Source organism: Papio anubis, chromosome 8, assembly GCF_008728515.1.
Source record: "Papio anubis isolate 15944 chromosome 8, Panubis1.0, whole genome shotgun sequence".
NCBI classification, from domain to species: domain Eukaryota; kingdom Metazoa; phylum Chordata; class Mammalia; order Primates; family Cercopithecidae; genus Papio; species Papio anubis.
In genome coordinates, this window is record NC_044983.1 from 61,905,280 (window position 1) to 61,928,566 (window position 23,287).

Consider the following 23,287-nt stretch of genomic DNA (forward strand, 5'->3'; position numbering starts at 1 on the left):
ATAGGATTGGTACCAATTCTTCTTTGAATGTCTGATAGAATTCAGTTGTGAATCCATCTGGTCCTAGACTTTTTTTTTTGGCAATTTTTTTATTACCATTTCAATCACGCTGCTTGTTATTCATTTCTTAGAATATTTTGAGGAGCAAACATTTTTAGTTTTGATGAAACCCAATTTATTTTTTTCTTTATGGTTTGTGTTTTTATGTCCCATTTAAGAAAACTTTCCTTAACTCAAAATTACAAAGATTTTCTCCAATGTTTTCTTCTAGAATTTTTATAGTTTTAGCTCTTAAATCAGGTCTAAGATCATTTCGTTAATTTTTGTGTAGATGAGGTAAGGAAAGTTTGTTATTTGTTTTTTGATATAGATATTCATTTGTTTCAGCACTATTTGTTAACAGGCTATCCTTTTCCTCAGTGAATTACCTTAATACTTTTGTAGAAATTCAATTGACCATATATGTGTGAGTCTATTTCTGGACTTTGTATTTTGTACCATTGATATGTATGTATGATATGTAAGTTTGTCCCTTCCCCTATACCACACTGTCTTGATTATAATAGCTTTAATAGAAGCCTCCAAATAAGTCAATGTAGTCTCCAACTTCGATATAATTTTCACAATGCTTTGATTATTTATCTTTGAAAAAAAACCAGCTTTTGGCTTTATTGGTTTTCTCCATTTTTTTTAAATCAGTTTTTCTATTCTATTCATTTCTGCTCTTAATGATTTTCTTCCTTGTGCTTTGGGTTTAATTTTTCTCTTCTCTTTCTGTTTATTAGGGTTAAAGCTCTGATTATTAATATGAGATTTTTCTTGCTTTCTGATATAAGCTTTCAGTGCTATAAAGTTACTTCTCATCACTGCTTTTGCTGCATCCCACAAATTTTGATATGTTGTATTTTCATTTTTATTTAATTTAAAACATTTTCTAGTTTACTTTGTAGTTTCTTCTTTGACCCTTGGGTTATTTAGATGAGTGGCATTTCATTTCCAGATATTTGAAGATTTTCAGATATCTTTCTTTTTGACTTGCAGTTTAATTCTGTTATGGAGAGAGACTAGAATATACTTTATATGTTTCCAATCCTTTTAAACTTATTAAGATTTGTTTTATGTCTCAGAATGTGATCAACCTTAGTGAATATTCCACATGCATTTGAAAACACAAGTGTTTCTGTTGTTGGGTATGGTGTTCTGTACTTGTCAATTAAGGCAGTTGATTGATAGTGTTGTTTAAGTCTACTATACCCATATTGATTTTCAGTTTACCTGTTTTGTCAGTTTCTGAGAGAGAAATTTTGAGATCTTTGACTAGAATTTTGAATTTTTCTATTTTACTGTATCAGTTTTTGCCTCATGTATTTGGAAACTGTTTAGGTACATTCATATTTAGCATTGTTTATTTATTTTCTTGAAGAATTGATCCCAAGATAAGTGTTTTCTCTGTTGAAGTCCAGGGTTTATTTCCCAGGCTCTCAGAAACCAATACATGTGTCCCCAGACCTGAGGCTTTCTCATCACTCAAGGTTAAGTGCCCTTGAAAATATTCATATTTTCCTAAGCCAGGATGGACAATGGGCCAAAGTTCCAAGGAGGAACAACCTTTGTGAGCCCTGCATCTCTACTGAGTGTAACCTGCAAAAAGATAAAAGCATTTTTATGCAAATGATTTTTGAGACCAAGCTATGCATTCTGATTTCAAGTGCAAACATCCACTCCAGCTGCCACTAGAGACTGAGAGGTGAGAGATGCAGGAGGCTAGAGGGCCAGGAAGCTGCTTTTCTGAGGAAGATTAATTTCACAAGATATTACAAAGCATTAAAAAAAAACCTAGAGACTAAGAACATGATTTCCCATGAGTGTGACTATAGGTCTTGGGTTCTTTGAAATGATCTATTTAATTTTCCAAAACAAACGGAAGTGAATGAAAATTTAACTCTGTTCTCTAAATTTAATTGAAGGATTCAGGGTGTCAAATTATTTTCAAACAGAGATCCCTACTGAGAGCAATTGCTACGTGTTTTACAAATTAGGAGATTCAAGCTTACAAATTGCTGATATGCCAGGTGCCCTGACTGTGCTGGAATTTCAACTTGATAAAAATAGAGAAAAACTGATCAGTCCTCAGGACTGGCCTATGTTTACTCCAAAACATTGTCTGGAGCCTAATAATCCTGGAAATTATAAGAAGCTATGGTAGTGAGATGCAGACATTCTTACCCAGAAAAAAAAATTGTAGGAGAGGGTAAGTTTTTTTTAACAAGTAAGTTTGAATGAGACCATTACATTAACATTATTAATGCTTTTTCATTTGTACCCTACAACTGCAATATTGTTTTTCTGGGCTTTTTTTTTTTCCTGCTGAGAAAGTGCCAGATATTGGGGGCTTTGAGGAAATTTACATCCAGACCCCTACAGCTGGGCTGCCATCTCCTCAATCTCCTCAAGGCCCCCAATATCTGTCACTATATCTCTTATTAACTGTCAATTTGGGGGATTTACCAGAAGGACAAAAAAAAAGTCAATAATAAAATTGTAGACTACATTTCTCAGGATCAAATGGCATCCTAAGTAAATGTCACTTTAATAGGAAGCTAAAATGGATGTATCCATTTTAAAGAGGAAAATACAATGTAAATTGTGTGTGAGTAGGGTAATGAATTCATTCATTCCCCTGGCAACCTGTGCCTACAACTCTACAATTCCATGAACACGAGCTCTGGGAGAACTCTCTGGGGGAGCTGTTATGACATAGCTAGCTGAGCTAAGCTTCCTGTGTTTTCAAATTGTTTATTATTCTGATTTAACCTAAGACCTTTGTTAGTGTTGTACATCCTGTGGGTTTTTTTCTGTCTTTATATGTGTATCTCAGTGATTTCCATGGTACACTTTTTCTCCCACTACAGCCCACGAAGTGAAGAGTTAGTCCACCAAGGTGTTAATGCATCTCAAAAAACGATGGCACGTGGCATTGACTGTAACTACTGTGTGTCCATTGCTTTATCATCTACAAAGTCTTTCATAAGGATTCTCTCATTTAAACCTCACAACAGCCCACTACAGTAGGAACTGCTTAACTTCCTCATTTTATAGTGGAGGAAAATGAGGATTCTAAAGGAGGCGTGACTCGCTTAGGATCACAGAGTAGCTTGTTGCCTTTCGATCTCTCATCCTCCACCAAGTGGGGCATGCAGTGTAATGGAAGCCAGGCAGCATCTTCAACAAAAGTGGATGAATCCCCACTTCACTTCGGTTAATGGGACTGAGGCAAAAATCAGCATGACCAGGGGCTCTTCTGCTTTGACTCACCACTCAGGCTAGATCGGCACAGCCTCACAAGCAGAGGTGGGTCGTTTCTAGGCCTCCACTGCTGGCAGGGATGTGGCTGTCCACTGCAAATGAGGGCAAGCCGATCCTTCAGTTGCATCCCGTGGTGTCAACCAACCTGCCTCTCTCTCTGCCTTCGGTGGAGAGGCTGACCCTGTCCCGAGTCTTAGGTGTGCAGCAGCACCAGCTGCCCTCTTTCCCTTTGGACTTCTGGTCACTATGAACAAATCTCGGCACTTTATCCTAGAGTTACTTTGAGCAAGGTCCTCAAACTTCCTGAGTCAGAGCTTTTCTGTAACTGATAATAATACTGTCGACCTCCTATGATTCTTAAGGGCAACCTGTTGGGTCTGTTTGCCTAATGAAATGTAAGAAACCCCTGTCTGTAAAGAATTAATGATCTAATTCTTTGCAATCCAGTTCTTTTTTCAGGAAGAACAAGAATACATACACACTCTCTACATGACACACAACTGTCAGCTCCATATCTGAGAAGAATGCTGGCTGCAAGTTTTGCCAGGCTGTGATATCAACTTCCATAACCTGTCCTCTCCACCCTGATCCCATCAATTCCTGGACAACACACCTGACACAAACCAAACAGTGCACACCACAGCATCCTTCTCCAGGTCAGGAAGCAGTGAATTTAATTCCTGCTTGTTGGATGGGCCTCAGGAAATTATTCTCGTTTCCGATTTTCTCTTAGCAAGAAGGAGGCAGCTGATGGCAACAAAGCCCCCCAGACAGTTCACTCCACACACCCCCTTTATCACTCAGTGTGCATGGCTGCGAATCCCCCCAAGAAAAAATGCTTTTCTTTTTTTTAGAAAAAGGATCTCTCTCTGACATCCAGGCTAGAATGCAGTGTTGTGATCATAGCTCATTGCAACCTTGAACTCCTGAGTTCAAATGATTCTCCCACTCAGCCTCCTGAGTAGCTAGGACTACAGGCACGTGCCACCACACCCAGCAATTTTTTTTTAAGTTTTTTGTAGGGGTAGGGTCGTGCCATATTGCCCAGGCTGGCCACAAACTCCTGACCTCAAGCAATCCTCCTGTCTCAACTTGCCAAAGCACTGGGATTACAGGCACGCACCATTATGCCTGGCCAAAAGATGCATTTTAACGAGTGTTTTCCTTCCAGAGCTCTTTTTAGGGGTTCCTATTTTCTGCTTCCTCTAGCTGTGCTGTATTTTCACAGCTCTACATTTCATTCTTAACATACCTTGATTGCCCTGTCCCAAGCAGAAACGTCTGCATTCCTGTGAAAGAGACACCCATGATGGCAGAGCTGCGTAACAGTTTCTAAGGCTTTGACCCTTGGCCGTAAGTCAGAGATAGTGCCTCAGTTACTTCTCACTATGGGTGACTGGCCTGGGTTCTTGGCTGTACTCTCCTTCCCAGTTAGGAATCTGTAACACCTAAACTATCCAAGAGCCTGAGGTTCAGGAATGCTAAGTAGGGGAGCAGGCCAATGCTTGGGCTTGGTCTTTCTGAATAAACATTCTAAACATGGTCTCAGCATTCCTACTTACACCTGTTTCCAGCACCTGGCTTTGGTTCTCTGACCCAGCCTAGCAGATGCGAGACGGATACTGGGTGGTTGCCCACTCAGCAGCCGTAAGTCTAGCTGTACCCCTCCTGTCCACATTCCTTTAAGGCAAAGGCATTTCATGATAGATGGCAAGGGTTTCTTTAAATTGACCCAGAAAGACAGGCATTTAACATGCATTGGTAACCAGATCCTGTGTCAGGTTGAATTTCTGACTGGCATTCCCTGCAGCACTCAGAGATTGAGGAAATGGCAGCCCAGCTCTGGGGGCCTGGGCATAAATTTCCTCAAGGCCCCCAACATCTCCTCAATGGCCTGGCATCTGTCATCCCTCAGGATAAGGCATGAATATTTCTAGGTAAAGTATTATCTGGCAGGGGCATACATGAGGCCATCATTATCCATTAATGTCTTCATTGCAATGCATCTTCTCAGCTTGATTGCTATCACTTGACTGAGCCTTAAGGAATGGAACACAAGACAGGTAAGCATTAGTGGATCAGAGTCATGGATGATGTAGAGAATGATCATTTGGGGAAGGGTTGATGCTGGTATGCCATGGAGGCCCTGGGAAACTTAGAGACTCAAAGGCACTGCTCACTGATTAAAATAAGCTCACTCTTCTACTTTGGGGCAGCTTAAAAAAATAATGCCCCCGTCCCCCGCAAATGTAGCTACCCAAACTTGTGCCGAGTGAATGTCAGGAAAGCATTTGTTTAGTTTCATTAGATAGAAAAGGTGGGGTGAGATGCATTTAGGTAAAGGGGGCTACTGGCATTGACCCCCAAGCCCAAACAAGCACATATCCACCAATCTGCACCCAGTTATGTCCCCTATGCTAAGATCCTGGGGACTAATCTGTACTCAAATGAATTTTAAAGGCAGTTTCACGCTTTCACTGTCAAGAATCTTGCCATGAGACACACTTTAGCTTTAAAAAAATCACTCATCACATTTAACATAAAAATCAAGCCAAATCTCTGTTGAGCATTTTGCTTTCTTTTCTTTGACACCTTCATGCTAAAAATGAACCTTCTGTTAAGAGCAGTAAGCTTGTGTGCCTTTAGGAGCCAAGAAGGTAACATGAATGAAAAAGCAGGCCAGGTAACAGAACGATGTTAATAGAAGCATAAATACAAGACATTGCTTGCTTTCCTTTTTACTCTGAGCATAGCAACTGTGTAAGCACAATGATAAATGGCAACTGAAACCAGCCTTGCAGCAGGGGCAGCAAAGGGAGTGTTGGGCACTGTGACCCTGACCAAGACGGGCAGAAGGGAGGAAGCATTCCCAATCCAAGGCACAACACTGCTTAGCTCTCCGTGCAAGTTCTGCGTTGTTCATTTCTGCTTTGTCCAAAGAACCTGCAAATCCAGATTTTAATGTGATGTTGCCTGAATTTTAAAAAATTTTTAATTCTAGTAAAGAATGCAGAACATAAATTTACCATCTTAACCACTCCCATTACACATTCTAAGTGTCTATAGTGTCTGTTAAGAGCAATAAGCTTGTGTGCCTTTAGGAGCCAAGAAGGTAACAGGAATGAAAAAGCAGGCCAGGTAACAGAAAAAATGTTAGTATAAACAGTATAACAGAAAATGGGAGTATATAATGTGTATCCTTCCATTACACATTCTAAGTGTCCAGTTTAGTAGTGTTAAGTATGTTCACACTATTGTGCAACCAATTGCTAGAACTTTTCCATCTTGCAAAACAGAAGCACTATACACATTAAACAAAAACTCCCCATTTCACCCTTCCACAGCCCCTGGTAACCATCATCCTAGTTTCTGTCTATGAATTTAACTATCTGGATATGTCATATAAGTGGAATCATATAATGTTTGTCCCTTTGTATCTGGCTTATTTCACTTAGCATAAGGTCCTTAAGGTTCATCCATGTTGTAGCATGTGCCAGAATTTTTCTCCTTTTTAAGGCTGAACAGTGTTCCATTGTATTCCATTGATTTTTGACAACATATGTGTGCATGACTTTTGTTTATCCACTTCTCCATGGATGGACACTTGGGTTGCTTCTACCTCTTGGCTATTGTGAATAATGTTTCTGCGAACATGGCAAGTATCTGTGCCAAGTCCTGCTTTTTTGTTTGCAACAAATTTATATTTTTAAAAAAATACCCTGCAAATATTAGACAATTAGGAGTGAGGATGTGGTAAAATTGGAACACTCATGCGTCGCTGGGAGAATGTAAAATGGTCCTTAGCAGCTGCTATGGAAAACAGTATAGAGGTTCCTCAAAAAATTTAACAGAGTTACCATAAAATCCTGCAATTCCACTTCTGAGAATATACTCAAAGGAATTGAAAGCGAGGCCTCACACAGATATTTACACACTCCTGTTTAAGCAACATTATTCTCAATAGCCAAGAGGTAGAAGCAACCTAAATCTAAAATCATTTCTTGTTGATGGGTGTTAATGAGCATGCATTCTGACAGAGCCTTGTGGACATCTGTCTCTGTGTACAGGACAGTTCCACGTTACAGGAAGTGTTTGCCTAACCCAAACTGAGGCTCATGTAAGTACGTTCTATAATGTTCACATAACAACAAAATTACCTAAGGATGCTTTTCTTTTTAAAAAAAACTTTTAAGTTCAGGGGTACAAGTGCAGGTTTGTTACGTAGGTAAACTTGTGTCATGGGGGTTTGTTGTACAGATTATTTCATCACCGAGGTATTAAGCCTAGCACTCATTACTTGTTTTTTCTGATCCTCTCCCTCCTCCCACCCTCCACCCTCCGAAAGGCCCCAGTGTGTGTTGTTCCCCTCTATGTGTTCGTGTGTTCTCATCATTTGGCTCCCACTGATAAGTGAGAACATGTGGTATTTGGTTTTCTGTTTCTGTGTTAGTTTGCTAAGGATAATGGCCTCCCGCTCCATCCATGTCCCTGCAAAAGACATGATCTTGCTATTTTTAATGTCTGCTTAGTATCTAAGGAAGCATTTCTTAGAAGGTATCCCTGTCATTAAAAAACACATGACTGTAATATGGAACTAATAATCTGTTGTTTACCTTTGTGTGCATATCAGACCAAACTGGAATGCAGGACAAGCTCCCAAGCAGGTAGAGGAGAACAGTGCTTGTAATTCTCTGTCCCTTGTTCTGCTTCATAGAACATCACTATTCCCAAGACATAGCACTTCCTGTGATAAACGAGAGCTAGCATTTAGGAAACTATTTGAAGGAACACATACATACAGCTCCATCTGGGGAAGGTTATAGGAAAAAGATCAGCTTTTGATTTGATGGGCCGTGCTTATAAAAAAGAGTTTTAGATCTTTAACTCATTCTTCCTTTATGAGGTAGCCATGTGTGAAGTTGGACCTTTTGGAGATACACTGAACAGTGTCATTGATGCCTGTGACTACAGCACACTGAAGGGATTAAGTCATAGAAATGATGCCCAATTCTGGAAAAATGAGATTGCAAATACTATTGTCTTTTCTTCCTGGGGGTCGGTGCTCTTGTATACGGTTTGTCACAAACAGTCCCCAGGTGATTCTGCATGGCAGAGGACTCTCTTCACTGTTGAAAGAAAGGAGGGAGGGAAGAGGGGAAAGGAGGAAAGAAGGAAGGAAGAAAAGAAGGAAGGAAGGAAGGGAGGAAGGAAGGGAGAAATGAAGAAAAGAAGGAAGAAAGGGAGGGAGGGAGGGAGGAAGGAAGGAAGGAAGGAAGGAAGGAAGGAAGGAAGGAAGGAAGGAAGGAAGGAAGGACCAACCTAATGTAAGTGAGTCATGTGTAAAGTGCTTTATGTGTATTACTTTATTTATTCAGCGCTTACAACAACCTTGTAGGGTAGGTTCTCATCTCTATTTTACAGAAGAGAAAACTAAGGCTCAGAGAGTTAACTAACTTGTCCAAGTCATACAGCTAATAAGTAGTTGGTGTGGGATTCAAAACTAGGCTAAGCCTCTTTGCACAGAACTTTCTTTGCTGAGCTGGTTGTTGGGTCCTCAGTGGATATAAACAAGACCAAGGAGATGGTGCAATTATCTAAAGATACTCAGGATAACCTCTGCTATTGGATAGCCCCCCACTCTGGTTACTGGCTTTTCTGTTCTGAAAGACAGCATTGGTCCATATTGTTTGGAGGAAAACCTAATAATTTCCTAGAAACATGGAGGTGTAAGAGAAGCCAACCCAAACTATGTAATCCCAAATATGAAGGCAATAGTGGGTTAGCAACTAAAACATTTTAAATGGAAGATAGACATTAATCTCTAGTACAGGAAAGCACAAAAATTTATACACATCCCAAAAGCAGTCCCTTTTGCAGAAAACACATTATGCCACTCGTTTCACCCTTCAGCTATTTCAGAACAGCCGCCATGGAAGTTCCCTTTAGTTTAGAAACTACCTTCAAGAAAAACAGGCCACAAAATGGAGTCTGATGGTCTGTTTATCCAGGCGGAATTCACTATTCACTCAAATTGAATGTTTAGAAATAAGTCTTCTTATGATATTCCCACATCATTTGGGCTTTTGGGTTTTTTTTTGTTGTTGTTTTTTGCATAAACCATACATGAGACTTAAGGGTTTGGTTTTTTTTGTTTGTTCGTTTGTTTGTTTATTAGCCAGGGTGAGAAGATTATGGTGGGCAAGGGAGGAGTTCGACATGTAAAAATAGGTGCAGGATTCTGTCAGGATAATGTTTATTTTACTTCACTTTCAAGGACATTGAGGTATCTGACACATTACCGACACAATCTAGTTACATTCTTTTTCAAAAAGCCCAATTTCCCTTGATGTTTCCACCATTTCTTCACAGAAAACTACATACTTCAGTTTTATTCTACTGTGGCTGATATGATTTCATGACCCTTTTTAACTTTCTATCAGGAAATGATGTGGCAGCACAAAGGATTATCCCAAAGCCATAAAGACTTACGATAATTTTATTGCTCTTGAAACATCATCCCCAAACATATGTTTAGGGTAAAATCTGGTAAAGTGCAGACCAATAACTTGTTTTGCTCTCAAGACTATTTTGAGTGGCAGTAAAACAATGTACTTAACCGAAGTTCTGCTTTGCTTGTGTCAGGTATTATCCATTCATATCGCAGCTTCATAAAATCATCCAGTGCTTCTGAGCTGAATGCATGTGGCTACCTCATTGCTTTGAAATCAGTGGCATTCTAATCTGGTGGGATAGTTTTACCAGTGATGTCATCGGAACGTGTTTGCTTATTTATCCATAGTTCTCCTAAGAAGAATGGCGTTTGTCATGGTACCTTGAAATGTAAAGAGTTTGAGCTCATAAAATCAAATTGCATTTCAGCAAATATTGGATTTGATTTAATATGGATATGGTTATTAGATTTTATTACCTAGAGAAAAAAATCCCATCATGATTTACCCAAAATTAAGCCTGTAGTTTTGCAAAACTTATAGTAAGATAATATATATGTATGTACATGGTAGAAACTTTCAGCAGTGGAGGGATTATATTATGTCCCACAATGTTATGTGGCATAGCAGTGTCATTTAAATTTGGAATATTTTTAAAATTCTGCAAGCTTTTCTAAACCCAATTCCTAGCAGTTTCAATGAGACTCTCATCTGAATAAATCATTTACAAGTGGGCTTTAAAAAAAAAAAAAAAAAAAAACTAGTATAGCCTGAACTCCTTTTTCCCAAGAACTTCTCTTCACTGCATGCATTACTCTTCCTTCTTTTTGTATCATAAGGGTGAATTATTTTCATGACTCTTGGCTGTAGCCAAAATAATCTGAGCTTGCTTTCCATTTCTAATTATTATGTCCCATATAATAATATTGTTATTATAATAATAATTGTTATTATTATACTTCTCCTCAGTAGAAAAGTGACTGGACCAATCCAAAATTAACAAATCTCTTTTTTTCTCTGATTCCCATTTTCTTCCGTTGCAGATTGGATTTGAGGCTCCTCCCCTCCAGGGACAGGCTGCAGCTCCAGCGAGTGGCAGTGGAGCTGATTCTGAGCCAGCTCGCCATATCTTCTCCTTTTCCTGGTTGAACTCCCTAAATGAATGATATTCATTCCAACTGCTGCCCCTCTGTCTGCCTGGCTGAGATGCATGTGGGCAGCAGGAAGCCCAAGTGAAATTAATATTATGCAAATGATGAAAGGGACCTCTGAACAGGATTTCTGCAAAAATAACCCAAAACTGTAATTCCAGATGACTTATCTAACATATTCGGGGGAGAGAATATTTTGAGAAAATAGTTGCAGAAAGCACTGGAAATAATAAGCTTGATCTTATGCAAATCTTTTATTGTGTGGGAAACATTGTGAAGGGTGTGTAAGTGTGGTATATGTGTATGTCAGTCACAAGTGGCAAATGGTGAAAAAAGTGGTCACTATGCTCTTGTCTCTCATAGGCGCTGGCTTTTTGTTATTATATTATAGTAGTTCTCATTTCCTTTACTCTTTAACAGTGCAGGTGGTCAGTGAAAATCAGTGTCAACTCAGAAGTGACTGATTTATCAATACATGGACAAAAAGTAAATCATTGACCAAAGCTATGAAATGTTTCACAAAGTTTTCCTCTTTTGCATAACAGATATCACTGGATGTACATTCAGAAATGTTCTTTGAATCTGGTGACACTTTCATGGTCCAGAAAGCTGAAGGCCTGGGCATCTCTTATGACATTTTTCTAATATTAGTTTTAGATTTTCATATATTAGGCACTTTAATTGAAAAAGATCTTCCAGCAAGAGCTGTCTACTTTCTCTTGTATTCACTGTGGCACCAATCTGGTAAATTGTAGAACAATTGCATGTATTTAAATATATATACAAACATATCACACATTAAACATATATATATATATTTAAATCATGCTTTGTTAATATTTGTCCCACCATAATGCCTCCTTCAGAACGTAAGTGTAACTTTACTCTATATGAACTCTTAAATAAATGATGTTTTTAAAAGCTTTGTCTTATAATGATTTATTCAATGTTATGTATTATCTTATTCATTTATTAGTTAAGTGTATTTCAAAGGTCCCAGGATAAGATGCATCTTCATACAAATTAATTTTGAAGTATTAAATATTTGATTGAATTGTTTAAAGCTATAACTAAACGACCAAAGGCAAATGCACTGTAAAACTAATTAAATGTGCTGTTCAGTTTTAGAAATGAATAAAGGTAGTTCATGTTCCTAAGAATAAAAGTGGGTAGGGTTGGCCTAGGCATAAATGTGGAGGATATTTGTGTAATTATTAAAGTCAAAATGTTGTTCATAAGAAAATTTTTCCTATGTGACATTTTATAATGACTAAATTTAGTCATCTTAAGTGGAGATGCTATTAAGTTTCTCTTATTAGAAGTAGTAATTGGAAAATAGCTTACAAAAAATTGTTTCATGGTACCAAAGTAGTAGTTTGACAGAGTGAGTCTTTCTCATAGAAAAAGAATGCAGCATTTTGGTCATATAGTTTGGAGGAATTTCTACCTTGACACTTCCCTTTTCCTTTCATCTTTTCCCCACTCTCTCCAATTATTTCACATCTTTTAATTGATCAGGGCTAAATGTTATTTCCATTATAAAATGATCTTCCCTTTTAGAATTACCATGTTTTAGAGCTGCTGGGAGCAACTTCCCGAATTATTAACTCAACCTCAGAGAAGTAGTCCATGGCACAGAGATGAGCCCAACGTGATTGCAGGGTCTGTGTAAGCCACTGATATATGTTTGCATTTTTAGTGGAAAAGTACAATGCAGGAAGTTTTGTTTTTCTTTTCTGGTGCTGAAGACAATTTGGAGGAAGCTAAGAGATGAGAGTATTTCCAGTGTATGAGCACTGAAGAGAAAAAATAAAGTCATGATTACCTTTGCAGCTTTTATTAAAAATATAAATATTCAACATTCTCTTACACAACCAAACTGACCAAGGACTGGAAAGATGTTTTATTACTGAAACGTTTACAAGAAAAAGTTGTTTCAAAGAGCTTACAGATTTAGTCTTACCCACCCAAGAGAATGGCATTCTCTTTGGTTCAAACCACAACAAAAACAATTGGGTGACTTCTGTCTGCTTTTTCAAACAAAACGTTTTCTCACAGGTCTACATTCTCTTTAAAACACCACTAAAAACACCTGGAAACGGAAACTAAACGTAGACAAAACGAATAACATTGTGTTGTTACTGCACATAAATACACTTTGTGCATGCTAAGTAAGGGGTATAGGCTCTCTCCCTCTCTCCCTCTATGTTTCAAGCTATATAAAAATAAACAAATGGCGTAAGAGCAGCGCTATGGTACAGAATACTGTATTTTTTTTTTTTTTTTTTTTTTTTGTGCTAAATGCAGAATCTTTTTGGCCAAACGCACCGTTTCATTTCCCAATAATCTCCATGAGTTTCCTGTTGCTGTGAGCTTGCTGCGCTAACTGCTCGGCCCTGGCCATTTCCAAGACTTCCCGGAGGAGGTGGAAGGTGAGATCCAGGGAGATGGGAGGCTCCTCGGACCGCCTCTCCCTCTGCGTTGCCTCCTGGTGGCCGCCGAGGGCGTTCTCGGCGCCGCGCTCCGCGAGAGCCGCGGGGCTGTCGAGCGAGCGCCGAGGCAGCAGCAGCTGCTGCAGCAACACGCGGAAAAAGTTGGCGGCCGCCTGCTCCGGCGAAGGGCGGCTGCCGCTGCCGCCGGCGAGGAGCGAGGAGGCGGGCGAAAGAGGAGCGGCCGGGCTCTTGTTGAGGTTCCCCAAGCGGAGGAAGTACTCCTCTCCCATGCGGAGCAGGACCGGCCGAGCCTGCGGCTGCTGGGGCTGCTCGGACTGCGGCGGCGGCTGGAAGAAATCCAAGGGCTGAGGGTACTGCGGCGCCTGCCGGGCTCCCGGGACCGGCCCGCGGCTCAGGAGCGCCCTGCATGGCGGGCAGGGCAGGAGAGCCACCAGCAGGACGCCCGCGGACACGAGCAGCGGCAGCCGCATGTTAGGGGCACTCGCTGCGGCACAGAGGTGGGCGGAGGGCGGAATGAGAGAGGGGAAGAGAGAAAGAAAGAGTTGGTGAGAGTTCGCTCAACTGGGAGGTGCACACGAGGTCCTCCTACCGGACTACCTTAGACGTGCTGGCTTCAGTGGTTAGGGTGGGCGCTGTCCGCGGTGCTGAAACACCTGGGGAGCGGGGAAGGGGGTGCCTGCCGGGCTCCGCACCTAAGCTCAAGCGCTTTCCGGCCAGGAGTGACCCTTCTTTCTAGACTCTGAAGGGACGGTCCCTGCGTCCTCTTCCTAATGATCCTCAAAACTAATTTTCCCGAGCCTAGAGAAGAGCCACAGATTTAAGATTCTACCCGCGCTGACTACCTCCCTTTCGGATATTTCATCATTTTCTTCCAAATTGATTAACTACTGCCTCCTGGTCCTCCCTCTCCACCCCTGCCCTTGCTGCTTTCTCTCGGGGGTTAGGATAGAAGGGGGTGGGGGAGCTCCTTTACACAGCCAGCTAGGAGCAACTGGCAGCACGGGTAAAGAAGAGCAGCCGTCTAAGTTTGCTTTTGCCACATCCCAGCTACTATTGTAATCTTAAGGAACAGTCCGCGAACACACACACGCACGCACGCGCGCATACACACACACACACACGCACACACACATGCATACACACGTACACAGGCAGTGGCAGCCGGCTCTGCGGCGCACATCGCGGCAGCTCAGGCAACGCAAAGTTGGTGGTGTGTTCCGTCCAGGCGCTCCCTACCTTCCCAGGCGCTTTGCAGGTGAGCCGGGTGCTGCCGCCTCTCTGCAGAGGGACGTCTCCGGGGCTTTCTCTGGAGGTTGTCTTCCTTTCTCTTTTCTGTTCCCACTCTCTTTTTCTTTCTCTCCTCTCTTTCCCCTCAGTCTCTCAATGGACTTGGTCTCCGAGTTTCTCCACTCCAGAGCCTGGAGTGGGATTTTATAGTGTCGACCCTCTTCAAAAACCACGCAGCATTTGCCTAATAAGCTGACGCTCTCTTGACAGCTCGATTGCGTGCTGCCTCTGCTCCTGCATAAATCATAGGGCCCTGCCAAGGAACGAGGGGCAGAATTTTGCTATCTCAACACTGAATCTCACATCCAATTATATCAACAGATATTTATCGCCTCTTGGTGACGTCAACTAGCCCTAAAATGGAAGGGCTTCTTATGACTTGTCCATTGACAAAAATTCTTGAATGAGATTTCCCAAGTGTGAAAACATATTGACCTCTTACTATGAAAGGCCATATTAGGGGTGTGCAAAGAGACAGCGAATAGGAGGAAGAAGGGGAAGTGGGAAGGAAGGGAGGTGTCCCAGTGCAGACTTGCCAGGAAAGCAGCAGCCAGTTAGAGGGAGTGGATTTGGATGCCCCTTCTCCTAACCTCCCTGACCAGGTGTCTCTGACAACACCTCAGTATCTGGAAATATCCCTTTGCTAGGGACAGAGTCCCACCATCTTTCTGCCTGGAAAAGAATGAAGCATCAGGAGAAGGGTGTGCAGGAACATCTAGCTTTTAAACGTCTATCTGCATTTTCCTCCCAAGAGCAAGCACATAAAGGAGTTATGAGCCTGAGGAAGCAAGGCCAATAAGTCTCTTAAAATTCAGTTGAAGTTTTTAAAATGATGACAAGAGCTACTCCTATGGTGAAGGAGCACAAACCAGGGTTGGTAAGGGGTGTGACAAAGATTTTAGGTTCTCTCAGAAACTCTCTGCTCCTCCTTTGTCTCTCTTCTCACAATCTAAAATTAATTGTGGACTCCCTTTTCTATTCCCAAATTAAAGAGAGAGAAGGCCAGTGAGAGATGCATGAGTTAAACAAGATTTACTTATTCTACTTAATGCAAACTCAGTGAGAGGTGTCCATTCTAACGTCCTAATCTATGTTGAAAAGGCTTAAACTGCTTGACCACAGGGCTAAATTCATCAGTTACATGTTTTCATTGATCCATATTGAGTCTGTAAAAAGTAATCTCATTCATTTAGCCTCCAAATACTATCAACATCCATAATAGTATCCATATCTGGGCCACCCAGGGTGGTTCTTTTTAATCATTTCTTTTTCCGAATGCAAATGTTCTTCATGTGAGCCTGTTAAACAAATAAATGCTCTCTGACGTATCGCCGAATGGAATGGAATGCTAAGCCTGTAAAACTATACTCAATTTTTGAATTAATTGACACTATCATATAGGTGGGAGGCAGTTACCTCTAATTCTGCAATTCAAAATGCAATTCCAAGTTCTTGTGCCTGTGATTCAATTCAGCTTCCAGATAACCATCAGAGTTGTTTATCAGAAACTTCCTGCTCCTCATTTCTGATTACTTCTGCTGCTTCCTTTGTAGCTAATGTGACAAATGATGCAATGCATGTTTCAACTTCCACTTTGGGTCTATACCAATCCACAACTGCTCTTAGGAACAAAGGGAAGGCAGGGAGAGAAATGCTGACAGTTTGCAGAGAAGCCAGCCCATAGTTGGATCACTGCACCATGTTATGTACTTTTGACACAAGAGAACAGAGAAAGAAATGTGCCTACTTGGAAAGATGTGAGTTGTTAATAGATCATGATTATGGAAAATGGTTGAGTTTCTGGGAGAAAGCTGTGTTTTATATTGGCAGGAAAACACACAGAACCTTAGATTTTGTTATTGTGGGCTTTTTTGTTGTTGTTGTTAAGCTGGAATGGGTTCAACATTTTTGCTTACTTTCCTTTATGACCTGTTTTCTGACCCCGTTAGCAGATTTCGGCTTGAATGTCAAGCTGGAGGTGAAACATTGACTTGGAATAGGCAGTTTCAGTGCAGTAAATGGATACAGAAGAGAAACTAGGAAAGGGATGTGGTTATGAGTTTAGCTGGGGAGGTCTGGGAGGTTCTTCCAGAGAAGACACAAGTTTTGGGCTCTGACTAACCCCATTCCCATACCAATCTCTCTCCCATTGGGCTATCTGGGGGATGTTGTTTTAGTAATAGCTCCCTCCTCACTGTTGAGTCCTTGCTGTGAGGTTTTCTTGGGGTATGTCATTAATAGAGCCAAAGTGGCTCCAACTAGGGAGTAAGGGAAAAAATGTTCCTGAAGCCCAGAGGAGGAGAAGCTATGCACAGCAGCCTCTACATGCCACAATTTATCTGTATTTGTCTGTTCTCACACTGCTAATAAAGACATACCAGAGACTGGGTAATTTATAAAGGAAAGTGGTTTAATTGACTCACATTATCACATGATAGGGGAGGCCTCACAATCATACAAAAGGCAATGGAGAAGCAAAGGCACATCTTACATGGTGGCAGGCAAGAGAGAGCATGTGGAAGAGAACTCCCTTTTCTAAAACCATCAGATCTGATGAGACTTATTTACTATCACAAGAACAGCATGGGAAAGACCCACCCTTACGATTCAGTTACCTTCCACCAGGTCCCTCCCACAACACGTGGGAATTATGGGGGCTACAATTCAAGATGAGATTTGGGTGGGGACACAACCTAACCGTATCATTATCCAAAATGTATATCTCATTAAATCACCCAGTGTTCACATTAGAAATGACTTAAAGAGATCACTTGGTTTAAATGAGAACCAGAGAATTAAGTGACTTACCTGAAGTCACTCAGCTAGTTAGTGGTAAGGTGAGAATTAGGACTCAGTTCTTTTGATTACCAGCCCATATTATTTGCATAATGTAATGATAAGCTTTGGACTTTCTTTTCCAGCGGAGCACACAAATTTAGGTGAAAAGATGAATTTTAAAACATTTTAGAGCTAGAATCTCACTTTCTTGCCCAGGCTGAAGGCACCATGATAGCTCACTGCAGCCTAGAATTCCAGGGCTCAAGTGATCCTCAGACTCCTGAGCAGCTGGAATTATAGGCATCAATCACCATGCCTGGCCTGAGAAGATGCATTTAAATAAAGTAATATATTCACACACCAATTGTGGAGTAGCTTCTTATACATTTTCCTTATTTGATAAACTAAGGCATGAGAATGCAGAAATTCTCTGTGCATGCTCATGTCTGTGGCACCTGATTTTCAATGTGTGTGCATACATTGCAATTTACTTTTCAGTATTACCAAATTAAAATGCATTAATTTGATTATTCTGCCTAGGTGACCTTTGAAAAAAGTGATCTTTGGATACAGTATGGAGGGTGAAAGGGATTCTTAAAATTATAATATAGATCTATGATTTGAGAAATAACATAATGCAGATAACTTAAATGTGCAGTAAACTAAATATCCAAATCCATAGAAATCACCCCTAACAGATCTGATCTTACATGTAGGAATAACTTCTGGAAAGGAGTCATTGGAGAATCAATTTAAATGCTTTTAGAACCTAAAAACACAATCCAAGAAACATGGGCACAAAAACAGGGATTACTTTATGTTTTAAGTCTTTTTTTTAATGGTTACATAATATACAGTATAGGTAAATTAAAACAGACCCGACACAACAGTCTAATAAAGAAATACCAGAAATAATAGGTAACTGGTGGGCATATTTTTGTCACTTGCATCACCTTATACCTTCACAAGCTTCTATTAGCATAGCTCGTGGCAAAAAAACACCATCTCCAAGTTGGCGAACAGAAACATTTGTTGAAATAAATCTACCATTTCCAATGTCAGCCTTCAGAAATGCCTAGGGTGGACAGGTGGTTTGGTAATTGTTTATAACTGTTCTTTACATAGATTAAGTAACTGTCTTCTGCTTCCACAGGAGGAAAGGTTCTCAAACAGCAAAATATCTAACTGCTTCACTGGCAACAATAACTTTTGTTAATCTCTTCTGATTATCAAAGCCATATGGACTCTTTGCAAAAACTTAGAAAAATCAGAAAAGCATAAAGAATATAAAATTCCTCAGAATATCAGAATCTAAAGATCATCACAGAAAATTAATATTTTGTTGTTTCCCTTGAGCATTTTTCCTGAGCTCATAATCATAATTTAGATAATACCATGTTCTTAATACTGAATATCTGCTTAAAAAAAAAAAACTCTCATTTTAACACTTAAAATAATTGAGAGAGTAAATTTCAAATGTTCTCATCACCAGAAATTGGTAAGTGAGGTAATGGATATGTTCATTAGCTTGATTTAGCCATTCCACAATATACACATATATCAAAACATGTTATACACCATAAACAATTTTTATTTGTCAATTTACATTAATTAATTAATTCACTGAAAAATAATTTGTTGAAGAAATCTTCCCCAGGTTCCTATATTAGGTTTAGCACCTGTGCCTTATATTTTCCTAACAGCATGAATGTCCTTCATTGTAAAGCTCACATTTTGTTATAGTTACTGGTACAATATGTGCCTCCTTTGCTGGACAGTAAACTGTGTAGCAGGACTTTGATTGTCTTTGTAAGTCGCCATATCCATTTATCTTGCCCCAAACATGGTAGATTTCCAGTAAGCCTGCTGAATGAATGAAATGCAGAAAATCTGTTGAATGAATGAAGCATAAAAATTACCCATAAACCGTACATATTATCCAGACATAACTAAATAACATTTTATAGTTAAAATTTTATAATCTACTTTTTTCCACTTAAAATTATATCTCAAGCATTTTCCTATACCCAAATGAAATCCTTTTTTTATTGCGTGGTATTGCATCAAGATGTGCCAAATTTTCTATTCATTCTTCATTGTTGATCACTGCCCAAATGACCTGCTTTTTATTCTTTTTCATCTTACTCTTGCACTTTTAAGTAACATACCCACAGAATTATTTCTTGATTCTTCAGATATAAGTAATATCTCTTAACTTCTTAACTCCCAGGTTGTAAGATGAGATTATCTATCCCTTCAACTTTTCAGACACCCTCCTTCACCTTGATCTCTCAGTCTCTTTCATCTATACTTTTATTTCTAGATTGTCCATGTTAATTATTTTTATAATCATAGTTAAATCTTTCATGCTTTTGTGCTTTTAGTATAATTGATTCTACACTTGATCTTAGCCAAAGGGCCAAGAACCTCTAGATAGATAGATAGATAGATAGATAGATAGATAGATAGATAGACAGACAGATAGATTCTAAAAGTGGGAAGCCAATATAGTTTTTAACTATTGACTATGTAAATTGTTCACTGAAGAGTAAGAACATGGACTCTGATTACATTTGTTATCTTGTTTTTTTCTACAATTTTCTATTGACACTTTTATATTTTTTATATTCCCATTTTGGTTTTTTCCTAGAATTACGAACTGTCTTAATTTTGTTTTTTTTTTCTTTTCAAATTTTCAATCATGATAAGTAATCTATTAAGTCTTCCCCCTCCCTCTTTTTAAGACCTCAATCCTTGAGCATGCTAACCTGCTGCTTTCAAACTAGTTACTTTCTAAATCTGACGCACAGGTGTCTTCCTGGGACTTCTCTTTTCTTCTTCCCTGGATTGAATTCCCTGTCCAGAATCACAGGACTTTTTCCCTCTTGATTTCTGAATTTTATTTTGCTAGAGAACATCCTCAGGTAACTTTCTAGGAAAGGATGTATGTGACACATATTTTCTGACTCCTTGCATTCCTGAAAATGGTTATATTTTATCCAGATATTTGAGTGATACTTTACCAAGGTATATAATTTCAGGTTAAATATAATTATCTTCTAGAACTTTAAGTATTATTCTCTTGTGTTGTATTATCCAGTGCTGCTGATAAGAAATCCAGTATCATTCTAATTTTCCTTTTCTTTCTTTCTTTCTTTTTGATTTTCACAGAGTCTCACTCTGTCACCCAGGCTGGACAGTGTAGTGGTGCGATCTCAAATCACTGCAACCTCTGCCTCCTGGGTTCAAGCGATTCTCCTACCTCAGCTTCCAAAGTAGCTGGGACTACAGGCATACACCACCATGCCTGGCTAATTTTTGTGTTTTTAGTAGAGATGGAGTTTCACCTTGTTGGCCAGACTGGTCTTAAACTCCCAACCTCAGATGATCCACCCGCCTCAGCCTCCCAAAGTTCTGGGATTACAGGAGTGAGCCACCATGCCCAGCCTGATTCTCATTTTTCACAGGACCTTTTTTCTTATTATCTCCTGAAGCTTTTAGTCTCTTCTTTTTTTGTTGATGTTCTGAAATGTTAGAATGGTCTTTGGGTCTTTTTTTATGTACTAATTTTAATTTGGAGGCTCTTACTCTTCAAGGGTGAAAAAAAAGACTCCTATATTATTTATGTTATAATTTTTTTCCATTTTTCTCTATTCTTTATTTTTGGAGATTTCTATTATGAAATGTTCTCCCCTCTATTGGCCATCTGTGTTTACTATTTTCTGTCTTGTTAGAACTTTTAGTTTGCGGTTCTACTTTCTAAGATATTCTTCAATATCTTCCAGCTCTTCAGTTACTTTCATTTTACAACTGCATATTCAACCTCCAGACTTTTTATTCTTTCTCCATACGTTTTTCATAACTCCTGTTCTTGCTTTACAGTGGAATGTTCTCTCCGATTTCTTTAAGAATGTTAACTAGAAAGTTTCTAAGTTTTCTTTCTTTCCCTGAATTATCTATTCCATCTGTGGTCATTATTTATCTTAAATTCTCAATTTTATGCTGGAGATCTTTGTGAAATCCCTGAAGGTGACCCTGTGTATGATTGGTAGCACCCTCATGTTTAATAGTTATTCAGTACAAAGCTGATGAAGAACCCTGTGTGCAGGGTAAGGAGCCTGCTTCTCGCCAAGCAGTCTTCCTTCCAGGGTGATCACACAGTGAACTAGTCTTTACTCGGGATATGCATGAATGTCATATTGTCAATTTTATTTAAGAAAAATGTATGTATTAGTTTTCTGAGTATGCCGTAGCAAATACCAGTCTGGATAACTTAAACAGCAGAAATTTATTTTCTCCATTCTGGAGGCTTGAAGTCCAAGATCAAAGTGTCAATGGAGTTGCTTTCTTCCTAGGCCTCTCTCCTTGGCTTGTAGTTGGCCATCTTCTCCCTGTGCCTTCACACGGCCTTTCCTCTGTGCATGCCCATGCTTCCATCTCCTCTGCCTACAAAAACACCAGCCATATTGGATTAGGGCCAACCCATATGACCTAATTTAACCTTAATTACCTCTTTAAAGGCCCTGTTTCCAAATACAGTCATATTCTGAAATATGGAAAGTTAGGACTTCAATATGTGAATTTTTCTGCATCGAGGAGACACATTTAGGCCAATAACAATATATTTGTCAATGTTTATTTCTTTATTTGCTTGTTGGCTAACAGGCAGACATTTGAATGCCTGGCATTCTCCACATGGGATGAGAAAAACTGGTGGAGAGGTTGACTTTTCCATATATAAACTTTCAAGTATTCCTCGTATTTTTGACCCTTTTCACATTTCTGTCTTTGGCGAGACTTGGAGATTCTGAGCCTTGAGCCCCTCATAGGCTCTGCAGTTGTGCTCCTCCCTCAGCTGCCTGCCTCCTACAGCCGCTTCCTCCACATTGTCCTTGGGAGACACTGCATCTTCTTTGTCCTGCACCTTCCTGTGCCTTTGTGGACCCCTTACAGCTGCTTTCTCTCCCTTGCTTCCTCAAACACCATCTCTGCTCTCATTATTTCAGAAGTTTGCTAAACCCTCTCACCTGCTTACATTTTTTATCCTGTTCTTTTCATCATTTGGGGTTTATACGATCATTTTAATGGAGTCTCATAGAAATGACAGGTAAACACACATGCATTTTGGAAAGACCCCTCTGAATGCAGTATGGAGGGTACATTGGTGGGGCAGGAAGGCAGAAAACAGACTTATGGTCTTTGGGTTATTAGCCCTGGGCCTCCACAGAATGAGCATCACAGGCCCAGGGATGACAGGAGGTGTGGAAGGCAAGGGCAGCGTCCCAGGAGCCCAGGACTCTCTACCTGTGGGCAGCCACATCGCTGTCCACGTTTTGGTGGGAACAGTTCCCCATCAATCAAAAATTCTGTCACCACCCATGAGTCATCACTGAGTGCCTTACCTCCTTTCCTAAGAAAATGGCAAGGACTTTGTTACCTGTGCATCTATTTTTCCAGAAGTTGAGAAGTAACTGGCCCTGGGAAGATGACTCAGAGCATCAGAAAACCAGCACGTTTCTGCTTCTCTTACAAGCCCTGGTCTTGACAGACACAATTACCCTTTCTATTTACATCATAATACATCGATTGTGCTGTTTCAGACTCCAGGTAATGGATGGAGGGCAGTGAGAGGATGTGTGTGAACTTTCTGTCATGAAGGACAATTTACAGGAACTAATCATCCTGCAACGGTCGCTCAGAAAAAAGAAATTCATCAACCAGGCACCCCGAATAGGTATTTATATTCATGAACATCACTTGACTCTGAAGAAAGAGTTCCCAAAGAAGCCTCCTAGGAATGTTGCTGGTGTCATAAAAATGGAAGGGAAAAGTTAAAGAAAAGTTAAACTCATGTTTTACTGCA

General features: G+C 40.0%; 2 protein-coding genes across 6 annotated transcripts in view; one reads left to right on the top strand and one right to left on the bottom strand.

Annotated features, from left to right (window-relative positions):
• TRIM55 (tripartite motif containing 55) overlaps positions 1-11,827 on the top strand; it is a 49,532-nt gene extending 37,705 nt beyond the window's left edge. For 2 of the 5 annotated variants that reach the window (XM_009213119.3, XM_021942390.2), the window contains exon 10: positions 10,799-11,827. In XM_009213119.3, the coding sequence (XP_009211383.1) occupies positions 10,799-10,921 (123 nt within the window). In that variant the 3' untranslated portion in view covers positions 10,922-11,827. The remainder of the gene's footprint in view (positions 1-10,798) is intronic. The other 3 variants (XM_003902815.5, XM_003902814.4, XM_009213121.4) reach the window with 2 other exon arrangements.
• A 900-nt stretch (positions 11,828-12,727) lies between these two features.
• Positions 12,728-15,027, bottom strand: CRH (corticotropin releasing hormone). The gene is made up of 2 exons (XM_021942391.2): positions 14,596-15,027; positions 12,728-13,843 (listed from the first exon to the last, which is right to left on the bottom strand). Exon 2 carries the CDS (start codon positions 13,827-13,829, stop codon positions 13,239-13,241), a length of 591 nt encoding a protein of 196 aa, XP_021798083.1. The 5' UTR covers positions 13,830-13,843; positions 14,596-15,027; the 3' UTR covers positions 12,728-13,238.
• Positions 15,028-23,287: the final 8,260 nt, after the last annotated feature.

Bases quoted from the DNA above. Each gene is read 5' to 3' on its own strand.
- CRH (XM_021942391.2), bottom strand. From the start codon at position 13,829: ATGCGGCTGCCGCTGCTCGTGTCCGCGGGCGTCCTGCTGGTGGCTCTC.